The following is a 19,282-nucleotide window of genomic DNA, read 5'->3' on the forward strand; positions in this document are numbered from 1 at the left end:
AATACAATTCTGCCCATTTGACACACAACTTGCAAGACTTTTCTCATGGCAAGATAATTCAAGGGTTTTACTCACAATCATGATTCCAGTTTCTTCTGTGGGTGTGCCTTGACCACAAGCACTGCACCAACTCAAGAGGACAGCTGAAAGCCACCTTCTTACGATCCATTTGAGATAGGTAATAAATGGTGGCCTAGCCAGTGACAGCCACATCCCATGAAAAGTTATTTTGAAAAATGTCTTTGGATTTTCAACCATTCAGGACGTGGGGTGAAAAGTAATGTAGTTTTGAACTTCGCTTTCCACACATCAGGAAGTTGGGAGCAGTCCAGAGCAGGACTGCATGGAAATGTTTAATCCGAGATAAGCTGGGGGGCCTTTTCTCCAGGTGATGACCAAAGTAGTTATGGGTCACTGCAAAAAAATCTCAATACAGTCTCTCAGCTGGTTCAGTCACATGTAATGAAGAATTGTTTACCAATATTTTTTCTTTTACTTTTAAGCACAGAATTGTTGAATGTACTGCTGGAGCTTCAGTAAATTATCAGGTTGCTGGAAAGTGTTGCTGAGTTTCAGTAAGGGTCCCTTTGTTCCTGGCTCCTCTTTGAAAACCTAGAAGTGAAGGAAATGGTTTTGTTAACTGCTTCTTCAGCAGCTATTCGCAAACATACTTCATTGTTTGTCAAGAATTGTTATGCACTAAAAATGTTAATAAAACCAATTTTGAAAAAGCTGCAACATTTAATTTTACAATTAAAGGTTAAGGATTTGGATCGGTTGAGAGAGTAGGACAAAATTTGGTAAATCAAACATTAACATGGATAATTGCAAGGTTATCCATTTTGGTCAGAATAATATAAAGGCACCTTATTTATTAAATGGAGAAAAAATTCAGAATGCTTTGGTGCAGAGGGACTTGGGTGTCCTCATGCATCAAATGCAGAAACATGGCAAGCAGTTACAGCAAGTAACATGGAAGGTAAATGGAATTTTAGCATTTATTGCAAAAGAAATAGAGTATAAAAGCAGGGAGGTGTTGCTGCAACTGTACAAGGCATTTGCTAAACTGCACCTGGAATACTGCAAAAAAATTTAGTCCGCTTACCTGAGGAGGGATGTAATTACATTAGTGAATTATCTCTGAAATGCCTCTAGATTGATTCCAGAGATGTCATGCTTATCTTATAAAGAGGGATTGAGAAGTTTAGACATATCCTCTCAAATTCTGAAGATGTGAGAGGAGGTCTAATTCAGATCTAAGATGCAAAAGGTTATTGACAGGGAAACGTACAAACGATGGTTCCTCCCATGGGGCAATCTATAACTAGTGGTCACAGTCCAAGGATAAGGGGTTGCAGATTTAAGACAGATGACAAGGAATTATTTCTCTCAAAGGATCATGAATCTGTAGAATTCATTACCCCAGAGTGCAGTGGATGCTAGGACACTGAGTAAATTTAAGAATAAGATAGACAAGTTTTTAATCTATAATGGGTTGAATGGTTATGAAGAGGACTCAGCAAAATGGGCTTGAAAGGGACATGAGATCGGTTATGATCATATCAAACGGTGGAGCAAGGTTAAGGGGCTGAATCGTGTCCTCCTTTCTGCTCCGAGCTCTCATGGACAAAAGTTGCTGTAATCCCACCAGACCACAAGGCTGCTCTCTCATGAAACAGAGAGACAGCACAAGATGAGTGCTGGTGGATTACTTAGAGAGTTAGCATGCCTCAGGCAAGGGGAGGGGTTCAGGAGGAGACATCTTCATGTTAATCTTAGCGGATGCAAGAATTGAACCCACGTTATTCTCATCACTCTGCTTTGCAAAACAGCTGTCCAACTGAGCTAATCAATCCCCTAAAGTTGTACACACGGATGGTCAAGATGGCTCTGTGCATAGGAAATCATGTCTCATGAACTTGAGTTTTTTGAAGTAGTATCAAAGAGGATTCATGAGGATAGTGCAATGGACGTGATCTATATGGACTTCAGTCAGGCATTCGACAAGGTTCTTCATGTTGGACTGGTTAGCAAGGTTAGATCACACGAACCAACAGGAGAACTAGATATTTGGATATAGAACTAGCTCAAAGGTTGAAGACAGAGTGTGGTGGTGGAAGGTTGCTTTTCAGATTGGAGGCCTGTGATCAACAGTGTGCTATAAGGATCGGTGCTGGGTCCACTGCTTTTTGTCATGTACATAAATGATTTGGATGTGAACATGGGAGGTACGTTTGTTAAGTTTGCAGATGATACCAAAATTGGAGATGTAGTGGACAGCAAAGAAGGTTACCTCAGAATGCAATGGGTCTTGATCAGATGGGCCATCGGGCCAAGGAGTGGAAGATAGAGTTTAATTCAGATAAATGGGAGCTGCTGCATTTTGGAAGGCAAATCAGGGGAGAACTTATACACTGAAAGGTAAGGTCCTGGACAGTGTTGCTGAACAAGGATATCTTAGAGTGCAGGTTGATAATTACTTGAAATTGGAGTTGCAGGTAGATGGAATAATGAAGAAGGCATTTGGTATGTTTGCCTTTGTTGGTCAGTGCACTGAGTATAGGAGTTGGGAGTTCATACTGCAGCTGTACTAGACATTGATTTGGAATGTTGCGTGCAATTCAGGTTGTCCTGTTATCGGTAGGACGTTGTGAAACTTTAAAGGGTTCAGAAAAATTTACATTAACGTTGCCAGGGTTGGAGGATTTGAGCTCTAGGGTGAAGCTGAATAGATTGAGGCAGCATCAGAGAATGAGGGGTGACCTTAGAGAGGTTTGTAAAATCACGAGGGGCACGGATAGAGTAAATCGACAAGGACTTTTTCCCAGGGTGGGGAAGTCCAAAACTGGAGGGCATAGATTTAAAGTGAGGGGGGAAAGTTCACCTAAGGGGCAACGTTTTCACGCAGAGGGTGGTGTGTGAATGGAATGAGTTGCCAAATGACATGGTGGAGGTTGGTACAATTACAACATTTAAAAGGTAGCCGAATGGATATATGAATAAGAAAGGTTTAGAGGGATATGGGCCAAAAGCTGGCAAATAGGATTAAATTTATTTAGGATATCTGGTCAGCATGGATGAGCTGAACCTGAAGGGTCTGTTTCCATGCAGTACAGCTCTATGATTCTATAATTGTGCCTGTCAAATTCCCAAAATGATGCATCCTGTAATCTGCAGTTTTCTACATATTTCTACAATGCAATAAGGTGGCGCATTTTCAGCTGACTTAGCTGGCACATTCAGCACGAAGTGTGCACAAAGAATGATCATTACCCTTTAAAATATTCCATGACGTGTGATACTTACTTTAATTTGCATTGACTAAATATTTACAATGGGATCTTGATCAGACAGGCCAATGGGCTGAGAAGTGACAGATGGAGTTTAATTTAGATGAATGTGAGGTGCTGCATTTTGGGAAAGCAAATCTTAACAGGACTTATACATTTAATGCTAAAGGTCCTAGGGAGTGTTGCTGAACAAAGAGACTTTGGAGTGCAGGTTCATAGCTCCATATCATAGCGTTTGATATGCTTTACTTTACTGGCCAGAGCATTGAGTACAGGAGTTGGGAGGTCATGCTGCAGCTGTACAGGACATTTGTAAGGCCAATGTTAGTATATTGCGTGCAATTCCGGTCTCCTTCCTGTCGGAAAGATGCTGTTCAACATGAAAGGGTTCAGCAAAGATTTACAAGGATGCTGCCAGGGTTGGAGGATTTGAGCGATGGGAGAGGTTGAATAGGCTGGGACTGTTTTCCCTGAAGCATCAGAGGCTGAGGGGTGATCTTACAGAGGTTTACAAAATCATGAGGGCATGGATAGGATAAATAGACAAAGTCTTTTCCCTGGGGTGGGGGGGTCCAGAATTGGACAGCAAAGGTTTAGGGTGAGAGGGGAAAGATATAAAAGAAACTTAAGGGGCAACTTTTTCACGCAGAGTGTGACAGGTGTATGGAATGAGCTGCCAGAGCAAGCGGTGAAGATTGGTACAATTGCAACATTTAAAAGGCATTTGGATGGGTATATGAATAGGAAGGATTTGGAGGGATATAGGCCAGGTGCTGGCAGGTGGGAGTAGATTGGGTCGCCATAGACGAATTGGACCAAAGGGTCTGTTTCTGTGATGTACATCTCTGTGACTCTATGAACAATAACTTGTGACAAATGGTACATGCCTCAGATCCTCAAAGTAGACAACTTTAATCTTTGCTGAAAATGTGCTGCTGGAAAAGCGCAGCAGGTCAGGCAGCATCCAAGGAACAGGAGAATCGACGTTTCGGGCATAAGCCCTTCTTCAGGAATTTTAATCTTTCCAAATTACCCAGCAAAGATCTCAATGAGTTTCTTAATGAATATTGCAACTGCTTCTTTTTCCTGAGTTGTAAGAGTATGAATCCTCCCGGACATGGTGTATATCAAAAGATGTTCCTCAGTACCTTAGCCATTTGACAAAGAATTGTGCATTAACATTTAGCACAGGATATTGGTAGGCTTAGTATTGGCTGGTTAACCACCCTGTGGATCAGTGCAAAATTACCCAAAATATTAACCTGCACTATGGTCACATATCACTGCACGGCGACAAGAAAGAATCTGCAGGTCAATTTCCCTCCATAACATACGAGCACTGTGCAAATTGCAATGCCAAAGCACACAACTTTTAGCTCAGGAGGGGCACGGGATCATGACTCAGTTATTTTCTGAATAAGGTCGACATTAATTTCACTTACCCCCAATTCCCTGAAGATCTTAATAGTGCTGTTTACAATGCTGACTGTGGCACTTCCTGTAAAATGTTTGAAAATGCTTCAGTGATGCATGCATTCAAAACTAAACTCATCTTCACCAAAAACATGCTTCATTGTTCATCTTTCAAATTAATCATATATTAAGTGTGACAAATACTTCAGGCCAAATATTTATTGCCCACCCCTAATTGCCACTGAGCAACTGGTGGTTAGCTACCTTCTTGAACGCTGCAGTCTATGTCACGCAGGTATACAGGTTTATAATCCAGTTATAAATGAAGTATTGAGGAACTGAAAGTCAGAGTAGTGTGTGATTTGACAGGAACTTGCAGGTAATAGTCTTTGCAAGCACCTACTATTCAAAGTAGTTGAGATATTGATGTAAACGGTCACAATGGACTGCCCTGTCTTTTGCAAGGTTGAACAACTTTCTACATTGTCAGATCGTCAAAGGTGCATAATTGTATTGGAAATATTAACTCAAACCCTGCCTCGTTCTGGCACCAAGGTTTTCATTGTTGCACACATGATGGGTCAGGACACATAGCCTTTTTGTATGCAGTATCTTCAGCAATTTTTTGATATCACACGGGTTGCATCCATGACAACACATACTGAAGAGGACAGAAAGATGAATCATCTGCTCAGTATTTTCAGCTGAAGACAATTGCAAATACTTCAGCCTTGTCTTAGTCACTAATAAATGGGCTGAAAAATCTCAACAGGAAGTCACAGCAGAGCACAAGGACAACAACGATTCAAGCCACATAAATTCTGATGCCAGAGCAATATTGTACACTTGCATTTGTTTTGACCTGATTCAACAAATGAAGAATTCAATTAATTTCTGTTTAACAGTGATTAGTTATAAAACCCTTTGTGAGCACTGGTGTTCCTGGTCAAAAATTAAGTCTGGTTTTATGACGCAAGGTTTACAAGTGTGAAAATGCTGAGATTGAAGGTTTTTCCACAAGGACAGAGCTATATTTTAAAATGGATTAGTTCTGACTTGAAGTATGCAACAGACCAATGTATGCAAGCTCCCTACTGTTGTTGTGAGCTGCATGTATTTTCTGCCTCTTTTAGCAGTTCACTTGCTTCAGTGTGGAAGCAAGATGCAATTCTTATTAATGTGACTTGGTTTTGTTCACAAAACTAAATAAGCTTGCCCATCTTTCTCCAAATACTTTAGCTAACTTGCTTCAGGCATGAAGACCTTTTGTGGAGTGACAGATGGATTCGTGAGTTTTGAGAAGATTTATAGCTTAAGTTGAAGTTCTGTATGTAGGTTTGCTCACTGAGCTGGAAGGTTCATTTTCAGACATTTCGTCACCATCCTGGGTAACATCTTCAGTGAGCCTCTAGATGAAGCACTGCTGGTGTTTCCTGCTTTCAATGTATGTTTGGGTTTCCTCAGATTGGTGATGTCATTTCCTGTTCTTTTTCTCAGGGGGTGGGAAATGGGATTCAAGTCAATGTGTTCATTGCTCGAGTTCCAGTTGGAATGCCATGCTTCTAGGAATTCGCATGCATGTCTCTGTTTGGCTTGTCCTAGGATGGATGTATTGTTCCAGTCGAAGTGATGTCCTTACTCGTGAGAGAGGGTCATGTCGTTTTGTGGCTAGTTGATGTTCATGTATCCTGGTAGCTAGTTTTCCACCGGATGTCCAATGTAGTGTAGCCTCTTGTCATGGTCAAGCAGTTGTGAAGTGTGGACTGTTGCTATTTTTGAGTTCAGAAAATAAGACTGACAACATAAGAAAAACTTCAGTGAACAAAACAGAACTAGAGACACATGTCAGGACAGCCAGTAATGGGGAACTAGTATCCAGAGCTTTCACTTCTTGGCCCTTTGGCTCTGACCAAGTTTAAGAGTTGCAAGTCATCAGAGGGTTTTAAGATGATCGCCTGATTCTGATTGGACATTGAAGGATTGTTGCTTGAAATGAGGTGCAAATGGTGCATCATCACGCCAGCGCAGCAGAGCCAAAGCTACGACCACTGCAAATAACCATGTGTCAGGCCAGAGTGTCAAGAGCACAGTCAGGTTAATGGAGGTACACAATTGACTTTGACCGAATGTTACATACTTGTAGTTGATCCAAAAGGTGGTTCTCTAAGGATAAATCTGAACTGAGAACTTTAATCACCACAAGACCTCGAGATCATCGATGGATTGTGGTTGCCAGAGTGACAGCACAACAACTGATTCAATGTCCACCTGAACAAATGGAGTCAATGGAGGAGGAGGAAATGAAGGAGACAGGGGAACGTATACCGATGGGAAACAACTGGAAAAAGGAAAACATGTCAGGCCAACAGCAAAACAGAAAGAGGCAGCTGGATGATGGACACATCACCTCCCCTGATAAAGTCATGCAGAGGAATAGCCATTAACCAAACAAATGAGGCACAGCACCTGAGGGGAGAAGGAGAGAATCACCACCCAATCTGGAAGTTGTGAGTGGCCCAGTGAAACTCAATCTCCAGCCATAAGGAACTGTTGCTGACAACATTCTGGCTGGAGACTTCAATCCAGGGGACTGACAGCAACTGGACACCAAATCAGATTAGCGATTGCCAAGCCGCGTAACATCTTCTGCACCCATGCAGATGAAGTGCAGCATGGATGAGTCAATCCCCCACATTCTCTGTCAGATCCATCAACGTCAAGGCTGTATTCTTCTCTGACCATTGCCTTGTGCTGACCAACTGTGATGTACAGTACAACCAACAGGCCAGCAAGGGAAAATAGATGCTGAACGCAAAACTCTTTACCCCAGAAAACACTGAGAAGCTGCAAAGGGATTATATAGGCTGGAGAACCATGAAGCCCCTCTTTGAGTCTCTAGCCGATTGGTGGGAAACATTCAAGTAGATTATCAACAGCTTCTTTAACCTCAAAGGTATTCAGAGGGTGAGAAAGAAAGACAGGGATAACTGTCCAAATTCCAGACAAAGCATGAAGAAACTACTCCTGCTGCAGGCAATGGGGTAATGGGGATCTCTAAGAGGCGAAATGCCAGCAAGCATGGTTTTTTGCCTCAAAGGTCTTCAAGATAATTTTCTAGTCCAGGATCTGCACTGTGGAGCAGGATGAAACATGCTCGCTTTTCTTCATCCAGAAGGTACACAGGGAGAGAACTGTGATTAGCAGCCTGAAGGAAGAAGATGGTTCAGAAATGTCATCTCAGTCTGACATCCTGATGATCAGCAATCATTTTTATGTCAGGCTGTATGACACGAAGCCCAAAGATAGCTCGGCCTCCTCGTCATTCCCGTCCTCTATCACTGAGGTCTTCGATGACAGCATGTGGAAGAGGCTGGAACAGCCGTTCCCTCTGAATGAGTTAAGGCCCTCGAGTGCTTTGAAAAGAATAAACTCCCAAAAGTGACTGCTTTCTGGCCGAGTTATATTCACCTCTGTGGGACTTGATTGGCCAGGACCTGCTGGATGTATATGCTTCTGGGAGGTAGCATGTACAAATCCAGTTTTGGAAAGATATCATCCCCCTCTTCTACAAGCAGAAAGAAATTACAAATTGACCATCAACGTCATTGCTGAAGGCAGATTATAAAGTCAAATATAAGATCGTTACCAACCGGATCAGGTCTGCTCGTGAATGAATGAATCACCCTGACCAAACCTGTGCTGCATTGGACAGGGTGATTTCTGAAAGCCTCCCACTACTCAGGGTTACGATTGCCTACCTGTAGGATAGAGGGATGGACACCTGTCTCATCACTCTGGACAAAAGGTCTTAAACATCCAGGTGGGTCAGGCTCTACAAAATGTGTTTTGGGGGGCGGGGGGGGGGTGGAATCTGCAATCGGATTAGATTACTCTACGAGCTGGTTACATGACTCAGAGGGAGCCATGGCTTGCACCAGAACTTGGAAAGAGCATCTTGTCAAGGTGAGGCAGAAACTAGGCAGATGGGAGCACTGCTCCCTCTCCATTTTGGGTAAAAGCTTGATTATCAGGTGTGAAGTACTCTCAGTGTTGCTGTACAAAGTGCAGGTTTGGTCCACTCTGCGAGCCTGTGCCTCTGTCACCCAAGCCATTTTCGACTTGATTTGGAGGTAAGATGCATTGTGTCTGCAGGGACAACATTTATAAAGTTCTGGATGGGGGTGGTCATACCCAACACCACCTTCATCCTGATGGCTGCTGCATGCAGAGGCATGAAGCTGTGTGTCAACACTTAGGAAGCAAACACTCAGTGACAGTGTGTACTGAGGTTCTACCTGTCTCCAGTGTTGCTAAGGATGGGTCTGGCCTCAGTGCCATAGAACACTTCAAGTGGTTGAAACATTTCATATTACTGGCCCTCATGTAAAATTTGCCAAGGAAAACACATTTGACCAGACCTCCATCTGGCAGTGGTCAGCATGTGGTGTCCTCACGACCCTGCGGGAAAATGAGAGGATTTATCCTGTGAGGTGGTTCCATGAGCAAGACTGTTGAAATAATTTGGCAGAATGCCTTATAACCAGAGCTTTTCAACAAGCACCAAGATGTGGCTTAGCTCATAGTGAGAAGAGCACTGCCTAAGAGATCCTTTGTGACCATCAGTACTTTCTCCACCACCACATGCTGCCCTTGAAGTGGCTACAGAGGGGAAAAAGACAGTCCTACACTATCTTCCGTAATGTGCTTCTGTAAAGAAGATCTGAAGAGAAATGCAGTAGTTTTTGCTGAGGATTGTCCTGAGCAGCTCTCTAACTCAGGACTCTATGCTCCACGGGCTGTTTCCCAGACACATATAGACAAACATCAACTGGGCCAAAAAGGAATATGCACTTGGTTCAAGGAACTTTTCGGTTTGCCAAACAAAGGTGGAGATCCATTCAGTTCTCAGGCCCCACCGTTGCCTCAATGAATATACATATTTTACCTGCATGGGTTAAAAAAATGTCTTGGTATTTTGCAACTGCACAATTTCTTTGTGGGATGTCAAATTTCTGTCATTTATGCCTCTCTTTTTTCTCCACACAGACTTTACAGAACAGATCGAGAATCCTTTTCATGCACTTTGGATAATCGTTTTATGAATAAAGTATATTTTTGCAATAAAAATTCCTATGATAAACTTACTGAGTAAGCTCTTCCAGTTAAAATTGACATGAACCCATAAAATCTTTCATTGTTGCTGAGTGAACAATAACCACATCTGAAACAAGCTGAGATCAGCCAAAGGAAGCTCACAGTGCTAAGCAATTTTAAAACAGCGACATGACTTTTCTATATGAACACCATATCTGTAATCATTCCTTCCTGTGCATAATGGAGTGGTTCGTGAGCAAATCGTTGATTCAAATCATTGTTATATTGTTTGACTCACCATGCTGTTCTTCTCCCTGTGCATTCAAAAGCTGAAACATCTTCAGTACACACTGTGGCTCTGAAGGAAAAAGCACGGAAGCAGAATGAGCTGGAATCTTTTCTCGTTGCATCCTGTCAGAACGGCTATGTTCTCTTTTCACTATCTCAGTTCATAGCATGTGAAATTTGAGAATTTTGGGCTGCGTAGGACGCTTCTAGTAAAATTCTTGTTAAACACAACATTGGCCAGGTAAGCCACATAAAAGAAGAACTGGAATTTATTTATTGAGATGCAATAAGTTCACTTTTCCTTTCAGATTTACTTGAATGGCATAACAATAAAAGTGATTGTTTTGTTTATTCATATGAGCAAAGATTCCAACTTCAACACATCTCAGTTTCAAAGGTGACATTTCCTGAGTATCCCACTCAGACTCATGACACACAAAACCATTGGTGACCTTCCAAAATCATGAATATTGAGGAGGAAAGGGGTGGTGTCTTCTGACTGATGGACACAAGCCAAGGGACAGCATTCTACAAACCAAGGCACCACCAAAGCGCTCAAAATTCTTATTTTATTAATTATTTGATCATTCAAAAGTAGTTCAACAATCATACAAACAGTACCTTCTATTGGAAAGTCCAATTTGTGCAGCAAACCTGCTGCTGTTTCATACACTTTCAATACAGGCTGCAGCAAGCTACAGAGAAAAAGGAAAAATGTGTGGCTTTCCTGGGTTTGGCCAAGCTGGAAATAATAGAACAATACATTAGGCACCTGCTGCCAAACAGAGTTGAACAAAACAAGAAACAAGACCAAAAATGCACAAACTGTTCTACTCTTGGATTTACAGCTGACTCATTGTGTACAACCAACCAAAATGCAAAGATGTACCCCCATAAATGTCAACACAGTTAGCTGCTGTACTTTCACATCAGAAATACGACCTCAAGTCAAAACTCTGCTCTTGTGCAATCAACCAACCTCACAAAAGATTCACATCATTCTGCAATTTTGGCTTCCCGTGACTGTCCCCCAGTCTATCCAATGCTATGCCAAATAATTCTGCGAAGTTGTTAGTCCATTATGTCCGCAATGAAATTTCAACACATAGTCTTATGTACATGTTCTTCAATGTAGAAAAGTTGAGAACATTCTTACTGTAGCTAGATTTTCAAATGAGTGTTATACCTTAAAATAACAGGTCCAGACTGTTTCATCAGTGTCACTCTCAGAGTCATCAAAATCATCCATCACCTTCCATGTCATCTCCTTCCCAAACCGTTTCTGCCATGTGTCACAGGCTGGCTGTTTGTTCTCATTCTACAAAAGGAGGAGAAAAAGCAAAAGGTTCAGGACAATTATTTAAGAACTAAACTATGTGACCCTTTGTGTATGCTCCATTACTCAAGAAGACCATGACTAATTTGTTTGTGATCCCAGCTCAAATTTCCTGTCTGCACCCAAAAGCTCTCAAGACAAGCAGAAAGCCATCCAACTTCGCCTCAAATACCTGTGAAAACTCAGCCTCCACGGCATTACAAGGAAGAAAATTCTGCATGAGTAATTCAGTGAAAGATATTTTCTTCCTTCTCAACTGGAATTTCTGCAATTCATTCCAGCGTTTACTCCAAGAGGGAACTTTACGAGATATCCACCTAGCTCATCCTCTCAAAGTGCTACATATCTCAAAAAGATTATTTCATCATTCTAAACACTGACTGATTTAAGACAGACGTGTTCCGTTTTTAGACACTGCAATGCGTCATGTGAATCTTCAGTTAATTGGTCCTGAAGCAACTCTTTCTTTCTTCAAACAGAGACAAAATCTGCACACAGCACTTGAGATGTGCTCTCGCCAACACACTGTATAACTATGGTTCAGCTTCCCTACTGTTACATTCCATTCCCTCTGCAATAAACAACATTTCTCAAATCTTCCAAATCACTTGCTTTCCCTACATAATACCTTTATCTGATTTATGTACCAGACATCCAGATACCGCTACATCATAGGGTTCTGCAATTGCTTTCAATTTAAATAGTATACTGCTTTGCTGTCCTTTCTGTCCAAGTACACAATTTCACACTTGTATTAAGTGCCATCTGCTAAATTTTTTCCTGCCTCTACCCAGAGAGATCACTTCTGAAAATGTTACAGCTGGCTGAATAAACAGTGGATCAATGTCTAAAGTGCTACAGCTTGTTTTAACAACTTCCCGAGTACATGATCTCAGGGATCATTTCCTTCTTAGTTCAGATTGCAAGTCTTTGTTGGGAGATGAACAAAGTAAAATCTCATCCTTTAGCCATCATGATACTTCAGCTTCCTACAGTCACAATCATATATATACTTCACCCTCTTAAGCCCAAGAATGCAGAGGGGAATGCCTATTCTACACTGTATATTCCATTCATTCACTTTCAGATGTGTGTGTCTGCTATTAAGCATACTGAAGTGGAATTTACTTCAGAAGTCAGATAACCCAAGTGGTTCATGCCAGCATTAATGCTTCACAATAGTCTCTTCTTACTCTGCTTCATCTAATCTTAGCAGCACAACCTCATATTCCTTATTCTCCCACGTGCTTTGCAAGCTTTCACATCAGTGGTTATATGCTATTTGTCCTAACTATTCCTTGTGGTCAAGTTTCACAATCTAACCAATGGGTTCCTGATTTATTTCATTGGCAAGTGTCACACTTATGGTTTTTAAATTTGGATTACTGGGTCCTTCACTCGTGGGACAACAGACCTTCATTAGTCTGTCCTCAATAGGCTGTAGACTCTTCTTTCCATCACCTGATCCTATGCACAGGAAGAAAAATAACTAAAACTTGCCTCTGACATCTTTGTATGAATGAAAAACCTTTTCAGACCTGGATTTAAATTCAGTTTCTCAACGCCTACAGTCCACAAGTCTCCTCATGAATTCCAAAATGGAACAAGACAGACCATCATTTCTCTCAAACATTCAAAAGCAGTTCACATACAAAACAAAAAAAAAGAACTGCAGATGCTGGAAATCTGAAATAAAAACAGACATTGCTGGAGAAACTCAGAAGGCCTGGCAGCATGTGTGCAGGGAAAGCTGACTTTCAGATTCCATGACACTTCTTCTGAGAAGCTGGATTTCTCCACAATTTCTGTTTTTATTTTGAAACGTAACAACCTGTTTTGTTAAAATCTGAAGAGAAAATGTGGAATCATTTGACTGTTGCAGCCCAGAAAGAGGCTGTTTGGTCCATAATGTTTGTGCTGGCACTCTGCAAAAACATTTCAACTAGTCATACTTGCCCAACACTGTAATTACTCCTCTTTTCAGATAATTATCTGATTTCCTCTTTGAATAAATCTGCCTCCGCTGAACTCTCGAATAATGCATTTCAGATTGTAACCACTTGCTGTATGAAAATGCTTTGAAATGTGTCAATCTCCTTAAATCAGAATACACTGCCTCTCCATCCTTCAACAACAAAGAACATTCTCTTCGTCTATCCAGAAGGCTCATGAATTGGAATACCCTGACAAAATGTTGTCTTCATCTTCTCTCCTTGAAGGATACTCCAATCCATAAACATTGATCTCTGCAACCATTCTCAAGAAACATTCTACATGGTGGCACTAACTGCCACATACTTTGTGAAATGTGGTGCCCAGAAATGGCACAATAATCTTTTTGAGGCCAATCTTGGGTTCTGTACATACTCATTGCAAATGTCTAGTTTCTGTACTCTACACCTCAGTTGATAACGGTCAAAATCCCAAATGTGTTGTTTATCACTTTCTCAGTAGAAGTGTCCTGGGCTAAAGATCCGGATAACGTCAGGAATAACTTTTCACATTGCTGTCTACAACCACAGAATCCAAATTTCTAATGATGACTGAAACAAAACACGAACTCCCATGAGTCACCTTCTCATCAGCACGGTAACTAGAAAAATGATCATACCTCCTCCATGAGAAGAATCTCGCAATACATCAGTTTGTCCACTGCTTCCTGTGAAAACTGGTACACTGACTGGCAGGGCTGCAGGAGTTTCAAGTAAAATACAGATTGTTATGGTGGGAAGTAAGGAAACAACTGAAAATAAATGTTTTTCATAGAAATCTTTCAGGCATAGGAAAATAACATAATCCCAAATAAGACCACTATTTACTGATTGAACTCCCTCTGCACGTCACAACCTGAATTAAAACTGAAAAATGTGCCAAGGTGCTTTATGTAACAAACAAAATGAATGCTCAGTCAAACAAATAGGAATTAAAAATGGTGCCAAAAGGCTCCGCGAAATAAGAGGGGCTCAAGGGGGACACAAAGAGTTCAGCAATGTCAAGAAGCAGAAACATCATTCTAGAATTTAATGCCAAAACTTCAAAAAGCACAACCACCAAATGTGTGGTCTTGTTTCCTGAAGTATCAGTCCAAGGCCTAACATTCCTCGATATCAATGTTTTCGATCACATCTTTGCTTGCTCAGCTTTGTCAGACACAAATATCCATGCAGAAATTTATATTGGCAACTTTCAAGTGTCTTCATTTGCAGGGTGACTGTGGATTCAGCAATGGTGAAATGAGACCAGCAGCAAAGAGATGGCACCTAAAGGGTGGCAATTGCTACAGCGGTGGGTCTGGCACAGATGTTGCAGGGTGGCAGTGCACGGGTCACTGGTGAGCTAGTTCAGAACTCAGGCTGAAGGCAGTGGAATGAAGATGAACTCTCTTTCAGTTCTATCTTTTTACCTTAAACTCTTCAAAATAGCACTAGACTGAGCTGACATTTGAAGCTTGTCATCGGATTGTATTCCGTTACTCACTTTAAAATGCAAGTGACAATAAGTCATTCAACTCAATTTAGTTGAATTTCTTCAATTCCCATAACTTAAAATCACTTGTTTTCTAAACAATATGCTCTGTTTTAATCTCTGAATACAAACTGTGACTGTCCTTACTGGTAGAAGCAGTGTCTCACTGGAGAGTAACTGACACAGCTGAACAGTTTTACAGATAAGTTCCTCTTGGCTGATTGCAACCTCAGCATCGGAGTCCCAGTCCACCATGTATTTAGCCACTTCCCTTAGAAGTGAATTTAAAGCACAGGCTGAAAGAAAAGAGATGATAGGTTTGACGTGGGAAGTGTCCGCAGTCATACACCACATAGGCTCTCTACCATCCTGCATGCACAAGCCATCTTTGATTGCCATCAAACTACTCTTTCATCAGACAGGAAGGAATTGGTTGCTGTTGTGAAGCATGGACAGCATCAAGTTTTGCTCCTTTCTATGCTAAAAACTCATCATAATTATGCAATACACAATCAGAAGCATTATCTCACAGCATAATAAACACAGCTGAAGAAAACCAAGTTGATACTGAACTTGAAAACAAAATCCATGGGGATTTTTCTTCTCAGTTCACTTGCAGACAGACTCCAAGTGAAATGACGGAAGAAAACTCAGAACTAATCAAAGCAGAAATAAATACTGGAAGTGCACAACACATTATTGAGTACCAAAGTGACAGAGAGCAATGTTAACGGGGGTAAAACCATTTGTTGTAGAAAGTAGGTTCTCAGCAAAACATTCCCTCCATTCTTTTACAAATGCTGCATCACTTTCGTGCATTTCCACTTTTTCTACTTTCCTGAAATAAAGAGATGGTTCACTACTTACCAGCTACAGCCTCACCAAGAAAGACAGGTAGAATAGAATTACTGTAAAAACTGAGTTCAGCCACAGCTTTCCTGGTTGCCTTTGGTATCACAATCAGATTATTCAGTGGATAACTCCTCAGTATCACACATTCTCTCAGCAGAAAAAGGGCATGCAGCACAATATCCAGCAACTTCCCTGAAAATCCGACATCAAAATGCCGTGCGAGAACCTCATTCATTAACCAGTAGAAATCCTTTGCCAATGTGCTCAGAAATATGCCCTGGAGAAAGATTTGGTTAAAAGTATTAATGGCTTTAAAATATTATTTATTTCAGCAATGATCAGAACTGCTCATTTCTCAGTAATCTTTTAAAAATATCCCAAAAGCAGACATTTTCAAATCAATGCTGAAGAAGGGCTTAACCCGAAACGTCGATTCTCCTGCTCCTTGGATGCTGCCTGACCTGCTGTGCTTTTCCAGCAACATATTTTTCAGCTCTGATCTCCAGCATCTGCAGTCCACACTTTCTCTATTTTCAAATCAATGCGCTTGTTATAACTGAAATGAAGTTATTTCTCACAGATACAACCTACCTGTTGATGTTTGTGAAACAGAAGGCAGGCCAAGATGGTGGTGGACATAACTGCCGAGGAGCAAGAAGCAGCTATCGGAAAGAAAGAATAAGTATTACTCACAACAAATTTAAGTCTTCAGTGACAAGTGTTCTCCACGCAGTATCATGACTGGTTAACACAGAGAATCTTCTAATGTGAAGAAGCCATTCTGTTCATCTTCACTACAGAAAAGCTAATCAATTTAATCTAGCACATGATCATTTACCTAATAATATCCCAGGTTAGTCCTCTTCAAGCACATGTAAGCAATTGTGAACAAAATTGCACAAGTTACACAATCCAAATGTTGCCAACTCTGTCGAGAAATCTTTACATTTCCCTTCAATTTCTTTGGACTTTTATTTTAAGTCTATAACATCTGGTTACCCAACAACTTGTCAGCTCTAACAGTTTCCATTTGCTATGTGAAAACCACATTGTTTGACAAACTGTTTATATCCCCTGAATTTTCTCTGCTCCCGGATGTCCAATTTCACCACCCAGCTCAAGCTACTCAGCCATAGTATGCACCAATAAACTTTCTCCTTACTCTCTTCAAGGCAGCACAGATATTTTCATTCATTCAGGGAATGTAGGTTTTTCTGGTATGGCCAGCAGATAGTGTCCAACACCAACAGCACTTGAAAACGTCAAGGTGAGCTGTCTTCTTGAACAGCTACAGTCCATTTGGTGTCAGTACACCGAGTGCTGTTTTGGGAGGGAATTCCAAGATTTGATAGAGCAGCAGTGAAGGAATGACAATGTACTTCCAAGTCAAGATAGTGTCTGGTTTGGGTTGAAAATTGCAGGTGGTGGTATTCACATGGATTTACTGCCCTTGTTTTTTGAGATGGTACAGAGTCTGGCTATGGAAAGAGTTGCCAAAAAACCTTAGTGAATTTCTGCAGTGCAATACAGATGGCACACAAGGGAGCTACTATGTTTCAGTGGTGGAGGGAGCAAACTTTTGTGGATGTAGTGCCAATCAAGCAGGCTGCTTTGTGTCAAGTTGCATGAGTGTTGCTGGAGCATTGTAAATGGCAGACTGGCTTTGAGGAATCAGGGATTAATTGCTCATTGCACAATTCTGAACTGCTGGCCTGCTCTTTGTACCACACTATTTATGTGGCTCATCAAATTCTGTTTCTGGTGAATGGTAACTGCCAGGATCTTGACAGTGAAGAATTCAGAGCTGAAAATGTGTTGCTGGTTAAAGCGCAGCAGGTCAGGCAGCATCCAAGGAACAGGGAATTCGACGTCTTGGGCATAAGCCCTTCATCAGGAATGAGGAAAGTGTGTCCAGTAGGCTAAGATAAAAGGTAGGGAGGAGGGACTTGGGGGAATGGCGATGGAGATGTGATAGGTGGAAGGAGGTCAAGGTGAGGGTGATAGGCCAGAGTGGGGTGGGGGCGGAGAGGTCAGGAAGAAGATTGCAGGTTAGGAGGGCGGTGCTGAGTTTGAGGGATTTGACTGAGACAAGGTGGGGGGAGGGGGAATGAGGAAACTGGAGAAATCGGAGTTTATCCCTTGTGGTTGGAGGGTTCCCAGGCAGAAGATGAGGCGCTCTTCCTCCAGCCGTCGTGTTGCTATGGTCTGGCGATGGAGGAGTCCAAGGACTTGCATGTCCTTGGTGGAGTGGGAGGGGGAGTTTCAGCCATGGTATCGCTGTAGAATGTCAAGGGCTTGGAAATGTCTATTGCCAAGGATGGCATTTGTGATGTTGGGAATCTTCAGAGAAGGTTGAAATAGATCATTCCCTTGACACAACTAGCTGAAGATTGTTGCAAATGCTTCAGCCTGATCTTGTGCATTCATGTGTGGCTCCCTCACAATTAAGATGGGGATAGTTGTGGAGCCTCCACCTCCAAACAGTTGAGAAATTGTTCAGCACCATTAATGACTGCATCAAGTAGGACTGCAGACTTTAGATTTGATTTATTGACTGTGGAATTACTTAACCTTCAATTCACCAGTTTGATCCCTTGCTTGTTGGTCAAGATGGCAGAGATGGATGGCAAATGACAAAGTGGGAGCTATGCTGAGCCATGTTTTTGTAGGTAATGTTGAAGTTCAACGTTGCTGCTGCTGATGTCCAGTCTGAAGTTGTTCAACCTATGTGAAATTTAGGCCATTAAGCACACTGATAGTACCATATAATATGCTGGTGGATATCCTCAATGTGCCCAAGTCACTTTGTTTCAACAAGGTCTGTGTGATAGTAATGCATATTGATACTGCCATGGACACATGCATCAGTGACAAGATGAGTGGGAATGACAAAGTCAAGCATGTTTTTCCGTCTTGTTGGTTCCCTCATCACCTGCCACAAACCTACTTGAGGAGCAACATCAATCAGGACTTGACAAGCTCAGACAGCAGTCGTGCTGCGGTGCCACTTTTGGGTGATGGTCAGTGATTCCCCATTTTTTTGTACAGTCTGCACCCCTCCTCCAAGTGGTGCTCAACATGAAATACACATTTGTCAATAAAGAGATGGTGGTATTACAGGAGAACTCATGCCCATTTTTGATCTGATACCATAAGACTTCATGGGGTCCAGACACAACGTTGAAGATGCCTGAGACAACTCACTCCCAAAAGTATGCCACTGTTCCACAAACTATACTGGGTCTATCCTGCCAGATGCACCAGATACTATGATGGTGATGACTGGGACATCATATGGTCTGATTCCACACCCAGTTCAAGGTCAGGTTCCATTCTGTTTCTGAACTATTTCATGGTTTGATACAACTAAAAGGTTTGCTCAACTATTTCTGAGGATCATGTTAGCAAAGGAATCAGAAGTATACACAATATTCGGCTCTGCAGTGAACTGTGCTGTACTCCTGAGAACGACTTTGTTATTTACGTGTTTTAAGAATTCCAACTGATGACGTTCCATAAAATTATCAATATGTAAGTCCACAAC

The 19,282-nt window shown here is 41.7% G+C and overlaps 1 protein-coding gene across 1 annotated transcript in view; it reads right to left on the reverse strand.

Annotated features, from left to right (window-relative positions):
* Positions 1 to 498: 498 nt before the first annotated feature.
* The window catches only part of LOC132836905 (uncharacterized), a 37,300-nt gene continuing 18,516 nt past the window's right edge, over positions 499 to 19,282 (reverse strand). The window contains exons 7-13 of the mRNA XM_060856472.1: positions 16,330 to 16,400; positions 15,034 to 15,182; positions 14,033 to 14,110; positions 11,272 to 11,403; positions 10,707 to 10,827; positions 4,733 to 4,788; positions 499 to 612 (exon numbers count right to left, since the gene is read on the reverse strand). Coding sequence (XP_060712455.1) covers positions 499 to 612; positions 4,733 to 4,788; positions 10,707 to 10,827; positions 11,272 to 11,403; positions 14,033 to 14,110; positions 15,034 to 15,182; positions 16,330 to 16,400 — 721 coding nt within the window. The remainder of the gene's footprint in view (positions 613 to 4,732; positions 4,789 to 10,706; positions 10,828 to 11,271; positions 11,404 to 14,032; positions 14,111 to 15,033; positions 15,183 to 16,329; positions 16,401 to 19,282) is intronic.

Source organism: Hemiscyllium ocellatum, chromosome 48, assembly GCF_020745735.1.
Source record: "Hemiscyllium ocellatum isolate sHemOce1 chromosome 48, sHemOce1.pat.X.cur, whole genome shotgun sequence".
NCBI lineage: Eukaryota > Metazoa > Chordata > Chondrichthyes > Orectolobiformes > Hemiscylliidae > Hemiscyllium > Hemiscyllium ocellatum.